General features: G+C 36.4%; 1 protein-coding gene and 1 long non-coding RNA gene across 2 annotated transcripts; one reads left to right on the forward strand and one right to left on the reverse strand.

Moving 5' to 3' along the window:
• Positions 1-1,901: 1,901 nt before the first annotated feature.
• LOC147760572 (uncharacterized) lies at positions 1,902-3,330 on the reverse strand. Its single transcript, XR_015335396.1, has 2 exons — positions 2,930-3,330; positions 1,902-2,405 (listed from the first exon to the last, which is right to left on the reverse strand). It is a non-coding gene; the product is annotated as an uncharacterized LOC147760572 (long non-coding RNA).
• An 814-nt stretch (positions 3,331-4,144) lies between these two features.
• Positions 4,145-19,334, forward strand: LOC147760573 (uncharacterized). The gene is made up of 2 exons (XM_087016846.1): positions 4,145-4,608; positions 16,005-19,334. Exon 2 carries the CDS (start codon positions 16,415-16,417, stop codon positions 16,790-16,792), a length of 378 nt encoding a protein of 125 aa, XP_086872972.1. The 5' UTR covers positions 4,145-4,608; positions 16,005-16,414; the 3' UTR covers positions 16,793-19,334.
• The last annotated feature ends 512 nt before the right edge of the window (positions 19,335-19,846 follow it).

Consider the following 19,846-nt stretch of genomic DNA (forward strand, 5'->3'; position numbering starts at 1 on the left):
CTAATCTATTGTTTCTGTGCTCAGTATCACTATTGGTGCAATGAACATTCAGAGATGATCCTGACTACATTGTCTACTGTCACATCCAGCACAATGTTTACCTGTCACAACTAACACAATGGCCACCATGGCGTCTGGCAGACAACATTGCGTGACAAATCACCATCACTGAACCATGAAGTGGCTGTAATTGCACAAGCAGACAAAGAACTTGTCTTCCTCAAGTTACTTTTATGTTAATTGGATATGATATAGAAAAAGATGGATAAAGGATGCTTGGCAGTTTATAACTAAGCACTGTGTTTTGTTGTTTTGAAGCACAAGAAAAAAAAGACATTTAGAATGAAAAATGAAAATGCACCATGCCACAAAGTTTGTCCTCAGTTTTAATACTGTTTCTATAGTGACCAATGTTACTCAACCTTAGTCATCCCATCAGACTGGGCTGCTGATGAATTTTTCATATTATTTAAAACTAATTTTTTATTGAAACCATTGATTGACATAAAAACTGCATCATTTCTCAGGGTTTTAGTTAACTTGTGTGTGTGTGTATAGTGGGGGGACTTTTACTGGTGAATTTAAATTTTCATAGACTTGAAAAATTAATGTTTTGTGAAAACTTTTCAAATAATGATATTAACAGAACCATTTCCTGTTCTTCCAGTGTAAGTATGTAGTAATATTTCCTGTTATTCACTATATAACTCTCACTCACAAGGGAACAACAAAAGGTGTATGACAATTAACCGATTACAGTGACGTCATATTTGCTCCGTAACACTAGTCCCGCGGCCATGCTGGAGGGAATGAACGACGGGGAATAGTAGCGTAAATATAGGTAAACCAAATAAAATAAAGTAAACTTCATATCACGATCAAGGACACCAAAGGGAAAAGGATATATACAAGCTGAGGCTTCAGCTGATCAGCGGAATCGACCGATATGAACTCAAGACAGTCTAAAAACGTGAAATCCTACTAAATGCTACTTACCCAACATCGTGTTGTCAGAAGATAGTTCAGTTATCTTGTACTTCATTTTTCTTGTTCATTGGGTAATAACAGTTATAGTTTGAGAGAGTTTAATGTGTAATCATAAGTTTAACCATAAATAGAAGCAACTGTTTTCATAAAGGATAGATATAAAAAAATTTGAGCTGATCATTAGGATAAACCCTTGTGGATTCAAGGAAGAATGTATGATTGTCTTATGACATGAAATATTGCTGTTAGTTATGACTTATCTTTACATCGTGAAGCTGTCAGAAATTATTTCAGCATTCTTGTACTTCATATTGGTTCATTAGAAAGTACATGTAACAAGACTGTTGTTCATTCATATAAGCAGCATTGTTAGCATTTTATTATTAGTTCAGTCATTCACAGAAGCATTTGTTAGGCACTACAAATATCCTCAAACCTCAGTTTAAGTGGGACTTAGAGAATGGGAATTTGCCATAGGACTATACACTTGATATCAATGGAGCAATAGAAACTATGTCAATGATGAAAAAGACGTGTCCTTTCTATCAAAATAAAGCTGGTGAGTTGTGTTGTAAATAAGTTTTCAAAATACATCTACTGTCATAAAAAGTATTGTATCAAACTGATTTTATAAAATTTTATATACCATTTGCATTGAGAATATTTTGCTAGGTATTCAGTGAACAAAATTCATGTATCTTAAATTTACTTTAAAACTGCAATATCAGGTATTTGTTGTTCTCTTTTTTTAATGTAAAGCCTAACTATATTGGGGATTTTCAGATACTATTGTTTATACAGTACAGAAGTAAAGTATGCAGAACATTTGCTCTATACCATCATCAACTTTTTAAATTATTTCAGCATTCTTGTACTTCATTTTGGTTCATTAGAAAGTACATGTAACGAGACTGTTGTTTGAGAGAGTTTAATATTCACCATGAATGCAACCATTCATATAAGCAACATTGTTAGGATTTTATTATTATTCAGTCATTCACAGAAGCAAGGCATTTTTCACAATCATGTATTGATGATGTCCAATGTAAAATAATAATTCAGTTCATGAATTGATTTCTGCAACCATTTGCTTAAACATATAGGAAAAGTGCACATTTTGTATGAATAAAAGTGAACATGAAATGCTGAGTTCTGAGTGTTGCTTCAATTAATTAACTCCTGTCATGCACTGGATTTCACTCTCCTGATGTTCAGATCCTGTCTCCTCAGCTGGTCACAGAGATCTAGGAATATTTTTTGCTGCTTCTACCTTGTGTGTCATCTAGCTGCCTTTTGTACCTGTCATCAAAAGCTTCCGTTTTTTTTTTTTTTTTTTTTTTTTTTTTTAATAATAATTTACTTGCACCCAATCAGTGTGGCTTGGTGGGAAATGCCTGATCAATTTCCTACATGTAAATCTAAATTAATAGAAAGATAACAATAGTGATTTTTATTCATATTATAACTTACAACATTACAGTTGAAAGGAGCAGAATTTAACATTTTTACAGAGGAAAGTGCAAAATTATTTCATGAGGTTATTAAAGTTATATGTCAATTACACCTGAGGTAGAATTTACTTGCAAAATAAAATTACTCTTATCACTACACCAAATCGAAAATTAAGCCACCTCATTCCAAATACACTTCATACAGGTAATTGATTTAATTGGCCCAGCTCAGCTGTGTACAGTACAAATATAGCCTTGACACTAATTGGGAATAATGCTAACCAGGTATAAAAGAGGTAGGTGACAGCCGATAAAATCTAGAGGGCACCGTAACTGATAACAAATTACACCCACGGCAATAGGTGAGTCTTCATTATAAAAGTCGAAACCCTGCCTGGGTATTTCCACACGTTTTAACAAATTAACACACTCTCCATCCACACTTTTTGGGCACTACTTTAAATATATACGTGCGCCCCAAACGTACACACCTAGGTCTTTGGTGTTCTACTGTTTTTTCTTTTATGGTAAATCTGCACAGTTGGCTCTTCATTCTTTGCTATTAAATAAATTAGTTTTATCCTTTACTTTTCCGAAGAGTCTTGATTCAAAGCCACCTCGCCGTCTCTCCTCCGTTTATGGTTTTAGTTCCTTCACCATGGATTTTTACCACTGCAGGCAGTCTGTGAACGCTTGTAAAGTAAGTTACCTTCTCTCGATCAAATACCCTGCAGTAATTCATCATTTTGCTCGGTTAAATATGAAAAAAAATACAGAAAACGAAAACTGAACTACAGACATGGCTTGTTCATGCGCAGCAGACGATTCCGGTCTCCCTCCAGTATGGCTGCCGTTTGTTTTGATGACGCAGGCTCTAATGGGTCAATTGAGACGGGAGAAAAAAAAATTTTCCTTCATGAATTCTGGTCCCTGTCTGACTTCATAAAGAGTCACTTGTTAACAAGTGGTCCCCGCCCTGTTTTAATGAAAATAAACAGCCTCAGTAAAAGTCCTAATATCAACAACTGAAGGTCGATTTTGTCACAGCATTTTGATAAAAATGAACTCCTGCGACAATGTCAGCGTCATTGGCCATAATCGCCTGCACAAAGGCAGAAAGCAGCCCCCTAATAGTCCACAATGCCAGCTTTACACAGGTGCTTGTGAGCTAAAGCCAAGCTTCAATGGGCGGTCTGTATGGTGACAAAAGCCTGCAGAACTGGATCAATTATTTACCAGTGTTTTGTACAGTCTAAGAACAAATTTAGCATTGAATAGAAATCACCTTGGTCCAATATGGGTGCATAATTGGTAAGAAGGCTCTATTGTGTATTCATTGTCAGGGCCCTTATTTATAAAGCTGGTTGTATTTATCATGGATAATGGGTAATCAGTGTTGTGTATTCATGATTTGTTTAACAAAAGCAAAAGTAATAAGCCCTGAATGAGAGTAAGCATAATCAAGGTAGATATTGGCTGAGGTTTACCTAACAGTCTATAGGGGTGACAGCACAGATGGAGAAAGTCCATTACTTTAATATACTTCACATTAACACTTAAGGATGGGATTGTCACCAAGAATGACATCTCACTTTAAGTTTGTTAATTGACAGGTGGTCCAGGCATGGAGTGATATTTATGACTTGATAAAATAGAAAGTGAAAAAATAATTGTCACGGTGCGTCCTGTCTCCCCTTTCCCAGGTAAAACTTCCGTGAGTCTTTTCACCTGATCTGCTGCGACCTTTATTTGCTAACAAAGTCTGTGAGACAGAAAGCAACCTGGCAGACATCTTGGAAGTTGAGTTGAATCCCGCCGTGACAATCTCTTCATGGACAACAGGTGATGTAGGAAGTGAAAAACTTTGCTAATACCGTCTGGAGGTGACTCATCCATTGTCACCTGTTCTTTCTAACCACCAGTTGTCAAGCCAAGGCCGACCTGGAAAAAGACATCAAGCAAGGGACGCTGTTGTCTGGAGACACATCTCACCGGGCTATCACCACGACGGCCCTACTGAAGGCTTCTCCCCAATCTTAAGTGGATTATCCTCTCACCGTCTCACCTGTCGCTGCGGACGGAAGCCGTGGCACCAAGATCTAGTGGACTAAGTTCTTAGCAGAGTTGACTTGGAGCTTACAGCCACTGGATAATCTGCTGTACAGTTAAGGTAAGTCTTAAACTTTTCTCTACTCACAGGATAACTCAGGACTAAGAGAGATGGATTTAGGATTTGGATTGATTGGTTAATTTTATCAGTCATAAAAAAACTGATGTGTTTGATGCTGTGCTCTTGTATGCAATGAATTTCCCATGTCTACACTGATGTTACACTTATTATCTGACACAGCTGGGGTTATAGATAGTTGAGCATTGACAAGTTGTCTTAGATATTATTGAATTTATGCTAATTGATGGGAGTTTAGTTTAGAAACCAGATGTTGCCAGTCTTATTTTGTGTTCGTCTAATTTTTGTGTCAACACACAACTCCTATGTACTCCTTCACTCAGTGCAGTTATATGTGATATTTACCCTGCACTTGCCACCGAACATTTACTGGGTTAATTACTGACGTGTCATTGAACTGAATGACATAGCTCTCAAAAATCTCATTTATCTGGTAAACTCTAATTGTTCTTGTCACCTGAATTCACTATAAATACATTTCAATTATCTAGTGATTTAGGAAAAAGGTAATTGTAAGTGTCTGGGTGCACATTTCATGGTCTCTGAGGGAGAGGGCTGCGGGAGGTGATGGAGTAAAAAAAGACCTGCTCTGCTAGTAAGTAAATCAGTGTACTTAGAAGTCTCCAAGGAAATTGTGGTAAAAGTAGACATAAAAACCCCGCAGTGACTCAGTATGCTTGGTAAGGCTCTGAAGGATTTATTACAGCAAAATGTAGGTATGTTGTTTGCATTAAAACAATTAATGTCACTCATATCTTACTTCACAACAGCAGTAAGCAACAGTTTTCAGCATGGGAAAAATTAACCAGTTCTGATGAGTATGCTTCTTGTTAAATTTTATATCAACAGTCACAAACTTCAATTTTCTTAACCATTATAACCCCATCAGGATCAAAAACTTTGCTAAATCTCTGTAGATGGTGTTTTGGAAAATAACAAAAGAAATATTATGGGTTTTAAAATAGTTTGTTGCTTGTTTGAAGGGACTGCATGCAAGATTGTGGTGTAAAAAAAAAAGAAAAAGGAAAAAAAAAAGAAAATGCAAATTTCAAAGTTTACAGGTGTCTTCAAAAATTTATATACTAATTAGCCAATTGTACTTATTCAGAAGATACAAACTCTACCATAGTATTATCCTACAAATGTTTAGTTTTGTCTGCTTTTTGCTTCAATAGACACCAAGTTTACAGACATCTCTCTCCTCTTCATTTTTTCATCAAGGGAATTAACTACATTATTACAGCAACATGGTAGCATGACTTGGGGATATACGTGTTAAAGCAGGAAAGGGAAACAGAAAGATTTAAGAGACATAAAATCTCATCCATTCTGTCTTCAACAGTGAGACTGCTTTGTGGGTTCTTTGCGTCAATCTACTAGTGTCACCATGGGAACACAGAATACTTATTTATCTTCTGATTGTAGTTATCACAGCAGCTAAAACAAAAATAATGTATTAAAGCCAATATGGTAGAGTAAGTTTGTAAGAACTGGTGAAAAAAAGACATCAGACATTGCTGTCGTCTGCTGCACAAGTCTTACTTTTCTTCTTTTTTGTTTACCTGGTTTGAATTGGCTTCTCTTCACTTTTTCAGAAGATTATTTGCCAGCTCACAAAAAGCATTAAACCCTGTAAATATTTGTTCAGTATAAAATGATTACTTTTTTCCTTCCTCTTAAATTGACTCGTCAAAATAAGCAAACATAAAACTGAGCAATTTTTTATTTTCTTTTTCATGTCTGTTTTCAATGATCAGTCAGAAAGTTGGGTCAAAAAGTCATGTTATATTAAATAAATTACGCTTTACAATGTAAAAAGACAAACATTTCAGCACTGGTAACAATAAGCATTTGATAATGCAGAGACACAGAATGCTCTATATTATATAAGGTGTTAAGACGAACACTAGGTCTCAGTAATGGCGGGGTTTACCCTCGTCCTGCCAGGTAATGGCAGTTTTAGCGCCTTGGTGCACAGATAAAAGTCTATAAAATATGGAATGGCAAATTTTACACTTGATGAACACAGGTGATATTTTTGACCGTGTCAAGTTCAGAGGGGGGGGGGGGGGGGGGGGGGGGGGACAGCCTGCACCCACTGTGATAGTTTATATATATTGAAGTTTTTTATAAAATGAAACTTTAAAATATTTACCAATTATTTGACTGACTAAAGGTGAATCTTGTTATTTAGTTGAACAGACTGTTTTAGGAGACTGTTTCTTTTAATATTTAAAAATATTCAGAGAAATATTTCAAAAAGTTCAACATCACTCCATATTTTTTCCAAAGATTTCTGCACAGTTGGGTGAGAGGGGAGGGAGGGGGGTATTTTGTCCTCCTTTTTGATCTTTTCCCAGATGTCATTGATCTAGAAACCTGCTTTTGTCCAAGTTATCAGAAATCTATATCATCTACAGAAAACTTCAGGTCATCTTTAGTTTAAAATCTAAAAGGTTAAGTTATTCAGCTGTAGAAGTCGTGACCCACACCTGTTGCCTCGTTCAATTAACCAAAGAACACCACCTTACCACAGTCTCCAACTGGTATTACATCCCCTCTTGATGATGACATTTTGCTATTTTTTATGAGAATAAATTTCGGAATTTATGACTTGTTCTTTAGAAGAGATATATCCTGGCTGCAAAGAAAACTTTGTAAAGGAATACATGTAAACACCTAGGATAGATATTTTGAGTTCAAGCACACACCAATCCCTTGCGTGGCTGCCACTCTAGATACTGGTTTAAAGTCAAGAATCAAAATTGATTGTACTTATAAGATTGCTTGACAGCATGCTGTGGATTGAGTTGGTTAATTGCAATTAATACAAATATTCCAGCTGGCTATGCCATACCAAAAGAAGAATTAAATTTGATTGTATTGAGACATTCCACTTGTGACTTCCTGAGGTTAGTTTGAAAATGTTTTATGTAAAAGTAATGTTGGATACAACCAGGCCCACTTTAGTTAACAACTGTAAGATTCCAGTTACAAGATTATTTGAGGTAGCTCATGAATTATGGATATCCAACCAATGTCCTCAGATCATTACAGCCAATCTTGACTGTTGTATAGTTAGGACATATTATATTTGAGACATGATTTGGTCAATGCAACTCACAAGCCCTTCGTTTTCACATCAAGCTGGATTTTTGGCACGCTTCAAGAGATTGACAACTTATGAATTAAAGTAGCCTGGCTGTTATGCTAATTACAGTTACCTAAATGGAGCTTCCATGATGGCCTATGCATGGTCAATTCATTAACTGAGCAGTAAGAAGCATATTTGTGGATAACTTGTGTAGGGGAGTAAAACCCTCTGTATAGCATAAATAAATGTTTGAGCCTCTCATGGAGAACCAGAGCACACTGTAACTCTGGAGAATATCACTGGACATGAAAGAGCCCAAATCTGCTGCTCAAAGCAGTACGCTCTACCAACTCTTTTGTCTGCGGTAATTGTTCATAAGTTTTCAAATTCCTAATTTTATTTTCATAAAATTACCAATATCTTCTTGACAGACACGGCAGTATATTTACCAGGTTTATTAATAACAAAAAGATTTGTGATAGAGTTGAGAGTGTACATATAATATTATAGTTGTTATAGTTCATAATAATTCAATTCATGGCAGAAATCCAACTCACTTTTCAAATTATCTTTTTTGAGGAATAACCAACAAAGAACTCTTTCAAGAAATGTAAGTGGTTGGTATTGTTAGAAAAAAATTGAGCAATTACGTTTAAATGACACTTGAGATTGAACAATATTTTATATGTCAAGATGCAGTCTGAATAATGGGCGCCCAGACAAAATTTTTATTTAGACTCAGTCTCCAAGCTTTTAAAAAAATGAACTAAAAAATTCATCTCAAAATATCAATAATTATTTTGTGGTAGAACTTTGTCTCAGGGATGTCATTAGCCTGTCCTTCAATTTAGTTCATCAAAAACAATGCGTGTATCAGGAAGAGCAGCTCTAAAGATGACGTCTGAGATTGCCGAGTTTCTGGTGCCCCGGATCATGTGTGACAACTAGTGATTTGCTCTGCTTAGTTGCAGTATTGTGTGTGACAGCACATTTCATATTGCAGATATTCTATATAATAATAATAACAATATGTGTGTGTGTCACATGCCTTTGACCTAAACATTAGGTTTATATCTGCAGATAATTTCCATAACAGTTTGGTTAACATAACGCAGTGCACGGGTGTCTACATCTGGCAGGGAATGGCGCCTGGAAATATAGGTTGTCCACACAGAAAATAGGGGGAGTTAATGCTCTGAATACAAAAAATAATTGCCCCATAGAACTTACTAGTTAAGACTAGTGATAGCAAAGATTACGTAGTCTAGAAGCAGACTGACTGCAGTGGGTTTAGACCTCAGATGTTATGTTATTATAAGGCAGCTACAGCACTTGGCGCAGACTTGTTTCCGTGTCATTGAACATGGCAAACTTACTGCATTGTGTTCTTTTAATGTTTTGGAAAAAGAATTATGAACTGTCTGAAAAATAGGTGTCTTTTCCACAATGCACACTGATTATTACTACGCATTTATAATCTGCTGTATTGGAAGTGTTTGTCTGTGGTTTGAGTGGGTGGGTGTGTGGGAGGGTGGCTTTGAGGGGGGGGGGGGAGAAAAACGGGCAGAACTGTACTTTATATGACCAACCAAACTTAATTAATGGCTTTATCTAAGAGAGAGAGGATTATGTTTCATTCCCATAAGTCCTTTCACATTTCAAACCAGAAATAGGTCCATATTACAGATAATTTAAGAAGTCTGGATTATTGAGAAGTAAAACATGAGTTTCCGCTCTTCACTACTTAAAAGTTTTAACCCACTATGCCTGGTAACATGTTTTAGCCTAATGTACAGTCCAAAATGATCCTAATGTAAACACGCCTTCAGATACACCCTCGCCACCCCCTCCACCTAAACCGCCCTCTATTTACCTGTGTCACCTGTTATGATAACTGGCGTCAATTAGGATGTTGATAATGTCATTTGTCCTGTGAAGTTGACAGTGACAGATGACACGTACCCCTGAGTGGACAGGTGCTGCAATAGCGAGGACTTTGATGACAACTGAGGTACCTGTTGTTAGCCTTAGGCTGCACTCCCACAAGTCTGCTTTGGATTGGAAAAGGGCAAAGCTTGAGTGGGTGTTATTCGTGTGTTTGTGTTATTCAGTGTGTACGTGCCAGCGTGTGTGTGTGTATACGTGTGTGTTGCCCACATTCATTTCTTAGCACCCTGCTGATATCTGCCAGTGACATTAAAACACGTAAGTCCTGGGAAGAGGACTGCTACAAATTGCAACACCTGCTGCCTCTAGTTTCAAAGCCCTGATATCTCTACCCCTATACTTTCAGCTTCCTATTGATTCTATATGATTTTATATACAGTAGTTGTACAATTCAGGCTAAGTCCCAGACTCTGCTCTGCACAGGTGAGAGAATTCAGGTTCCATGAGAGACTGACCATGCATGCATGTGTGCACATGCGCGTAGAAAATGAAAAGTTTGCAGTAACAAGTTTGTAGGAGTTTGCAAGAAAATTTCTATTGCTGCTAATTTGCAGCCATATTGCAGTAATTAAGTTTGTTGTGAATTTGCAGCAGGCCTTATATTTCGGTAAGGCCCTGAAGTCATGCATGGCTACTTGGGCATGTTCTATAATGGTCTCTTCAGACTCCAAACAGGCCGTAGGCAGCAATTTTAAAAGGGGGGTTCTTTTTCTGAAAAAGTGGACCTTTTACAATGAAACCTTTTACAATGTACCTAGATTAAATTTTACCCAGAATGGACCTTTTCCTGACAAAAAAGGTGGTTCTTTCGAACCTCAACCCCCCCTGGCTACGGGCCTGCCAAAGATAGTAATTATTAAAGATGGTTTCATCAAAAAACTGAGGGAGATCAAAATACAGGTCTTAAAACTAAAGTCTTCAAGATTGTCACTTTCTTATCCTGGATATTAGCCTTTAAAAGTAAAATTAAATCACCCAATTTATCCAGTAAAACTGCTCTTCAAGAATATTCAGGAAGTCCTGGAGGATTCTAAATTGGTACTTAGTTAAGTAACATTATCTGTGACATCTGTGAAAATGACTGATAATAATAAATAAACGCTACCAGCTCAATGTGTCATTTCAACAAGTGCTGGACATGAAGGTGGATTGCGTAACCTCTTCGGGCAATGATGGCCCAATTTATACATCTGAAGTGGAATATCTAAAGTGAAATCATAAGGTATTGAATATGTTTTGAAGAAGATAGTGAGGTTTTGAAATTTTATCCACTTCTGAATCTACAGATGACACCATATAACCAGCCAAAGCTTTGGTTTAGCTTCACTCATCAGGAGAGATTAGCTACACATCACTGAGTTCCTCAGTTCAAAATGCTCTTATTTTTCGCACCTTATGCCTCTAGATTGATGAACTGAGATGACCACAACAGCCCTCTCAAAGTTGTTGCACAATAGACTCAGTAAAAAGACTCCCTGAGGCATGAGAGAACTGCCTATCAGCATGAAAAAACTACTAAAGCAGTGTTCAAACTGGTTAGAACTTTGAAATGTCATAAAAATTCAACAGAGGTGGATTTATTGTTCAACACAGAAGTGTATTTATTTATTTATTTATTTATTTATTTATTTATTTATTTATTTATTTGTTGTTTAAAGGACCTGTATGATAATGGATTTCTCCTTTTGGAAAAAAAAATGACTCCATGATTATATTCTAAATATATCTTAAATACCTGAACATGATTTCTTATTAATGCAGCAATGGACAGTTTATATAATGACCCAATAATTGGTTTTTAATGATGGACATAAAATGCAGGCAGTCATTAAATATTAAGTCTGTTAAGTAAAGAAATTTAATGGTTGCTGCATGGTCTGGAAGTAGCCAGGTTAACTGAGCCCATTTCTAGGAAAATTGTTTAGAGGGTTCATGAATTACTTTTCTTATTTTCCTGATGAGAATACTATGTTGAATTTGTAAAATTTAATTGCATCATGAATTTTACAGTTTAGACAGTTCTCTCAAAGGTAAAAGGATTATAGTCACTGAGATAAATTTGTGTGGCATTTCTTTGAAAATTGTCTTGAGGATGAATAAATATGACATCACTCGTGACTGTCACCTGTGTACCACATTGTCAAAATTATTGAATGGCACCTTAAATTGGCCTGGTAGGTAGACTTTCTTGGAAAACAATTTTGGAATTAAGGTAATAGTCATAGATGACAGGTGTGTTATCAACTTTGGCAATCACAGTGTTTTGTTACGTAAACCTTGTGTACTAACTAACCTGAAGGTCAAGGCCACAGTTGTTTTTTTTTCTAAAATAGACCTTATAACATGTGTTCATAAGTTTTTTATTGATTTTGTCAAAACTTTTTAAATGCATCTAATTCAATATTCAGTCACAAACTTAGGTAATACACCTGCATTTCTCCCCTCTAAGTTGTACCACCGACAGAAAATAAAGTGCACTTAAAGAAACAAATACATGGTCAGCACAGTGAAGTTTAACACAGGGCAGTCAATTTCTCATGTTTTATTATGTCGTGATATAACAGGACACTAGCAGACATTTGTGGTTGAGTGTAAACGTGAACTGCATATAAGAACAAGTTCCCAGTTGTTTTGACTTGTTTTCCTGCGTGGGTATGATATCAGGGCGGCGCCGTTCTTATTGATGATGTCATACCTGTCACGTTATTCAACTGTCGCAGTTTAGGTGTATGCAGTTTGAACTCCAGATTTAACGTAAATGCTGTGATGAGATGAGCTTTATAAAAAGCTGATACAGATAAAAGATAAAACCAAGAACTCATTAGGAAGGATTATGATGTCATGATGTGTATATTTTTGGAAGGATTTCTACGTGGACACATTGGACTCAGGCTGTATTTAGAAATTTTTCAGCTTCCTGGTATTAAACAAGATCATTTGTGATTGATTTCCTTTTCCATTTTGCCAGATATTGAGTGTGTTTTTCAACCGCTTGGTATGATTTTGATCTCTTTATGTCATCTCAATACTTTATGCTGACACACAAAGGTTCTTTGAAAACTGCCGTATTGTACATTGGCACCCAGTCTTGTGTATCAAACCTTCACATAGACTCAATGGAAAAGGTGGATGTAGCTGAAATGAAATGAAAATTGCATGAAGAACTAGCACCCAGTGCTGCATACATAGCTCCACTGCTGAAGGTGAAAATGGTTTTATGGAAATGTCAACACGTGGTGCTGAAGTTGGTCAAATTTTTTGACAATGCAGATAGTTCATGTCATGATCCCTTCTTGTTGTGAAATAGCCCCTCATATGTATTCTGTTGAGCTCTAAGTTGAAATGAAGTCTTGAAACATTAATTCAACATGCCATGGCCTGGGCATGGTACTGTATGGGCCCCTGATGTGTATTCTATAAAAGTAAAAGACTTCAGCTTATGTGCAGGAATGTTTTGTGATTGGTTTATCTATGAATTTCTTTTGTTCTGTCAAATTCGATTCCGCCACTTTCCCACCAGGTCAGGATTCAGGTGAAAAGAGCATATTGGATTTTTCAACATTGGTTCAATTTTTAACCCAACTCCATTGATTTACTGTGAAATGTTAAATGCTGTTAATGTCACATAACGGATTGGTGTAAGTTGTGTAATAGAATGAACCTCATACATTAATTGCAGGGTGTGCTCAATTTACTGACATTGATAAGAATGTAGAATTTGGTCTGTATTCTGTTGTTTAATAAAAATCCCCCCATTTCATTTTTTTAGTGAATTGAATTGAAGTGATACACTATAAAGTAAGCACAAGCTCTTTGTGACATGATCATTTACAAACAATCATTTTTATTTTAAGAGTTTTTGTTGAAATCATCAATAACACAAGCTGAGCTGGGATTTGGTATATATTATTTCTGAGTAAATATCATCCTGGAATGTAGGCAAAATCATATGGGTCTTATTCCATATAGAAAAAAATCACCTACCATTATAGGGTGTAGTATTTCTGAACATTTTGATAATATCTAAAATATAAAAAGAATGGCATGTACTACACCTGCACAAGTAGAAAAAGTATCCATGTATTTAGTTTTATACATAGGTATTATCAAGGTATCATTTTGACCAAGCTGTTCATTATGCTGTTACTACCATATAATTTGCTAGGGAGGTGAGCCAGAAAAATGTTGTCCCCCAAGTAAAATTAAGACTGCATCTGTGAATACATAAAACACAGAGGTGTTGACATATTGTGTGAAATTTACTTTAACAATTTGGACATCTGTATTTGTCAGACTGGGTATTGATCAAAACTTCTGAAATCGGTGAATTGTGTATTACTATTAGGTATAGTCCTTACTTGTTTACAATTTTATAAGTTCCTGTCACAGTTAACACTTGGTCAATCTGTCTCTCTAGACCCCCTTCACACACACAGTCTATATATCCCAAAAATCACACCAAAGTTGGTCAAGTCTGATTGTGTTGTTATATATTTATCAGTGTTTTTATCTTACTTATCTAGAAAGTCTATTATTTATTTATTTTTGGTCAACCCTCTCAAGTGCAACCTTCTCTCCCTGGCTCCCTCTATCATCCTATATATTGTCCATGTCTCACAGTGGTACTACAGGCCAACCACTCTGATTGTATTGTAAGATTGGATATTTATATTATATCTGTCTACCAGCAGTGCCATCTCTGTCTATGAACCCAGTGGGTCACAAATAAGCTGATTAAAATCTGAGGCACAGCTCTAGTGATTGGCCTTGACGTACACTGTGTGATTTCTGTGGGGAGCTATACCAGCTCTAGAACACTTGACTTAATTCTGACTTCAATTTGACAAATTAGGGCAAGTATGGAAGGAGCATCTTTGATATAAGTTTATTATAAGTTATATCAATCATAAATTTATTATTATTATTATTAACAAAGGTATTTAAAATTTATAGGCTGTATCTATATGAATTATGTACGGAAAATCATTTTTGATCTCCCAGTTTTGTGTTACTTAAGATACTTAGGTATCTTTCTTGACATGTTTGAAGTGTTTCACATGTTGCACTACTTGAGCAAGTTTTTTATCTTTCCTCCTCTGACCTCTTCTACTTGTGTTAAAAATTACTTCAATCTTGAGCTCCAATATTGGTACAATCATGTCTTGTTTGAGTTTAATGTCAGCTGTACTAAAGATTTTCTTTATTTTTTTCTGTTTTTTCTCTTTTTCTGTCTCCCCCCCCCCCCCACTAGGGGGGTCAGACTTATTATTTTAGAATAAACCAGCAATAAAAAGGTGTAAGTGTATAAATTAAGCTGTCAAATGGCTTCAATTACCTGACTTCTAAGGTAACCGAAGATAAGGATTATCACTGCAATCATCTAATCAGGAGACACTTATTACCGCGACAAGACTGGCATTTTCACATAAATCACTCAGAAATCAAAGACTTTGACGTGACGGTTAGATTAAGACAGGAAACTGGAGTTTATATCTACCTTTGTAACAATTAAGATAAGCGGCATCTGACAGTCTTAATGGATTCCTCAACCAAGTCAGTTCATTCTCTGTGAAGGGCAATTTATTGGATCATTTAAGGCTTTGAAGTAAGGAGCATTTACAGGCCACATGTGAATACTTAACTACAGATATTTTTTGTCACTGTGAATGAAATAAATAAAGACATTTCGTCAAATGAAAAAAATGGTTCAAGACAGCTATGTTACCTTATGTTTAAGATCCCATTCCCACAGATTTTAGATCAATCTATCCCTGTGGGGAGTCTCACTAGATTACTGTCAGCTTAGCCAGCTTAAGCATCTGTCCCGCCTACTAAAAGCTGTAAGGGGGTAATTAACTACCGTGCGCGCTCAGCTGACATCAATTTAGCGTGAACCCCCAGGGAGTTAGGTCGATCCAAATGGGTAGATCTAAATCTCTTGGAATGCACTCTTAAGTCTCAAAAAAAAAAAATGTAAAAATAAAAAAGGAAAATACTGAAGATACTCAGCTGTTGGCCATTTGTGTTATGAAATATGTGGTCAATTCGACCACTTCCTCAATTGTGAAATTCTTTTTTTTTTGGCTCTACTTAAATGTCAATTATCTGACTTATTTTTTATTTATACCTGGTAGCTGCTAAGCATTAACTAGAATTTTTAATGACTTACAGTACCAAGTAAAATTGAACAAGTTAAAATTTGTTGCATAAATTTGTGTTTAAGCAAAGCTGACCGTTGAGTAAACCCAGTAATTGGTGCTATATTAATTCTTATTAATATTCCAAATTTCTTTTTGTAAAACACCTGTATATGTAAATTTCTTCTTCTTCTTTGCAGGTGCACCATATTTCTGTGAGGAGCGAAGAGGAATTCCATATAAATGTACTAGAGGTAATCACGGCCAAGTTCCCACCTGGAAGACATCTCACCTGTACTGAGGTGACACACACCTGGATGTCACTGTTAACACAGTCACGGAGAGAACTATTGCTAAGGATCATGTGAAAAAAGCGGTTGGAAACAATTACCACAGCACAAGATAGAGTAGAAGACACACCATTTTCAGTGAGGATATATAAGACAAAATTGTTTTAAAGTGATCTCTTTGCTGTGTACATGTAACAGCAGAGGAAAAACAACACTATTCAACTGTGGATTAATAACATAAATAATTCCACCTATTAAATCAATCATTCCAGACAGTTTTCCAATTTGGTAATCCAAAACTTGAAAAAAACAACAACAAAATGGCGTTTTGGAAATGGTTTTGGAAAAAGTCCAAGAAAGAGAAGAACAAGGACGAGCCGATGCCACCGGGACCCACAGAAGAGGACATGCAGGAGGCGGGCTTCACCATCCCCATCCCAGTCGAACCCACGGACCGCAAGGGGCACAAGCTCAACAAAACCTGGTCTATATCGCGATCTGGACGGTATAAAGTGAAGAAGCGCGAACGTGGAGCGTTAGATAACCAGTTGTATGATGGGCATGATCAGGCTCGCGCAGATCAGCCGCAGACCCAGGCGCAGGCAGACATGCACCATCACCCACATGAAAACTACCATCACGACCAAAGAGATACATATCGATTGACTCAACACAATGCACCACAGCCGGTCATGTGATGTACACTATTTGCCATATTAGGAGTGTAAAGGATGTCTATATTAGGCCAAAATGTCTTTATTTGGAAATTTGTTAAAGACAGAGCACAGTCTGGATAGTAGCAGCTTTAAAAGAAACAGAACAAGAAATGTACATATCATGTTTGCTGCTTCAAGGAGACCCAAGTTCTGCCAATGTGTATGTATTTGAAACAGGACAGTATTTAGTTGTGCTGTGAAGTTTAGATCTCTATCATTCTGCTCTTGTGTGAACACGGCATTGTAAGGTGAAAATGGACAGCATCCAAACAAATGGATAGTAAGCTCAAGTTCTATTCTAATGAAGGCTGATTGCAATTCATCAAATATATATTGCAAATATCACCTACTATTGACTCTGTACAAAGTTTTTGCAATCAAAATGTATCTTTTGTTGCGTTAAAGCAATAGATAAATAGAATAGATAAATAGAATAATAAGAGAACAAGAGTGAGCGAAGTGTGCAAATGGAGGCTGTTTGTTGTTTTAACATTACCAGGTATGAAGTTGATCTCTAAGGTGTCTTTTGCTGATCAGAAGCAAAGTGTCATACCTGATCTGTAACAAGAATAGAACAAGATTGACCCAAGTGGGTGTGTCCTGGACCAAGTGGGTGTGTCCTGGTTGATGGACAGGAGATGTTGCTGTCAATCATAGGCCTTACAAGGTGGGATGTAATGGGAGCAATCATTCATTGTTTACAGCTGTGATTTGAAAGTGGCTTATACATCAATATATATCTATACCTATACATTATATAATATTATTATTATTATTATTATCTCACTCTGAGCTTTAGACAATGAAATGTATATATTATATGGAAAAAGATTTATCCTTGCTTTTTAGTTGGACTTCTTAGGTATTTGTCAGTCTTCTCAGTGCCCCTGCACAAAAATGGAGGGTTTTTTAGTCTCCTTTTTTAAGCAGTTTCATATGGTCTAAGAGATGGGAATTTCTGGTTGATAATTTAATTTGAGTACATGTATTTTAGCTGGACTGGGAGTTTTAGAGTATTTATTAAGATAGAGATACTTTCCCACAGTGGACACTACTGACATCATGCTGTGGCCGTTCTGTAAAATTCCTCCCTTTGTATGTGTCTTCTGCCATGCAGAAACACAGCTCTTCAAATGCCAAAAAATTGACATAATCTTAAGTCTCATGAACTAATTTGTTAGAACATCTGTGACACAAAGTGTACCACCAAGAATGAGATGCAACTTAGGATAAAGTACTTTGGGTACCCTAGAATTGTGAAAATAGTAAACCTCACTGTAGCAGTAGCTGCTAAAGATATTCAGCTTTTACTAAGGGCCAGTGCCTTCTGTGAAATGTTTTATTCCCAACTGATATAATTTTACAGAAAAATATATTTTAACTTATAAGATTCAGACAAAATTATTGAATCATATTTCCCAAAATGTTTCTTACAGATGATTGAACAAAACAAAACTGAAATACTTTCAGAGGTGATTGAACAATTCTAAAGAGCAAGCTGACTTCACTTTGTTGCTTTATCTGACTCCTTCTAAGACATATCTTAAAATATTTTTTCTACTTCATGAACAAAGGAAGAAAGTCCAGAAGAAAGAAAGAACTGGCTTAGAGCATGGCTTATCCTCTCTGCAGGTGGAGGGTGGGGTGGAGAGGGTGTGGAGGGTGGGGTGGGTGTGGGGGGTTGTATATTCAATGGACATGGGGAGGACCACAGAGCAGGGGGCTGGGAGGGGGTAGATAATGGGTACCTAAATCTCTTTACACAGTATAGGTATGAAACTGTTCCTGGTTTCTCACTAGCTGTACATTTTACAGTATTTGTGTCCCACACAGTTAAGGGTTGAAAAAAGGAGACATTACAAACCACTGAAATTAAGCCAACCCTTATTTACTTCTGTGGAGGGGAAGGCCTTACCACCCCCCCCCCCCCCCAACCCTTCACTACCCCTCACTACCCCTTTACCATTGATCTGAATAAGTAGAATTCATGATATGTACATGTACTCTAGTTATACTTGTTTTCACATAAATTGAAGAAAGTGCATCACAGTGACTTTGGTTTGGGAATATTATGGTTTTCACATTATGGTTTATCTTGCACTCATTGTATACTTAGCTTTGAACAAAGATAGGTGACCTGGTCATATCTCTTGACCTTTGGGACAGACGATGTTAATTACTCACAAAATACTCTCATCTCACCTGTTCCAAGTTATCCTATTTCCATGATTCATCCATTTTGATTACTTGGTTAAGAAAATACATTTAGACATTAAATCAACTGACTTTATATCATCTTGTTTATGTATTACCATAATGACATCATGTTTGGAAAATTTATTTAATCAGTTTTCTAAGAATCTTGTGAGTAATTAGCAAACAGTGTGTTTAACGCCATTCATTGTTGGAGAGAAGTTTTTATGGCAGAGGATATTAGAAGGGAAATGGAGGCAAACGTTGGAATTATACGCCAATATTTTAAAATGAAGTTGAATAAATTTTAACTGACTGTGATTACAAGAAATGCATGTTTTTTATTATTTTATTTCATTTTATATTCCAGTTATTGAATAAACTTTCTCGCGTGATAAGAGAAGTCCAAAGTGATAAGCACTGCTGATTTCAGTGAAGAAATGTGGTGAAATAAAATATTACTTGAAAGCTTCAAATACATCTATCCTACTCGTGCCATCTCACGGTGCACATTCAAATGTTCGATCATTGTAATTGCTGAAACAATATAATAAAAAATTAGCGTTGTATATTCACTCATTTATGCCGATGTTACTTTTTTAAAATGGGGATTTGTTCTTTCGCGTTATACCGACGGTAACAAAACAATACCAGCACTGATTACGCCGCAAAGTACCCTGTCAATGTCATTCATTTCAGTCGTGCCCCCCCCCCCCCCTCCCCCCAAGGGAAAAACCTCCAAAAAAGATCCAGGGATAAAAATCATCAGACCTCAGAAAGACGAGCCCCATTCACTATCACAATACTGATGCACGTGGTTAGCACTTAGTCTTGTTCGACACA

This window comes from Lingula anatina, chromosome 7 (assembly GCF_051362555.1).
Source record: "Lingula anatina isolate TDL-2025a chromosome 7, LinAna3.0, whole genome shotgun sequence".
Taxonomy (NCBI): domain Eukaryota; kingdom Metazoa; phylum Brachiopoda; class Lingulata; order Lingulida; family Lingulidae; genus Lingula; species Lingula anatina.

Bases quoted from the DNA above. Each gene is read 5' to 3' on its own strand.
- LOC147760573 (XM_087016846.1), top strand. From the start codon at position 16,415: ATGGCGTTTTGGAAATGGTTTTGGAAAAAGTCCAAGAAAGAGAAGAAC.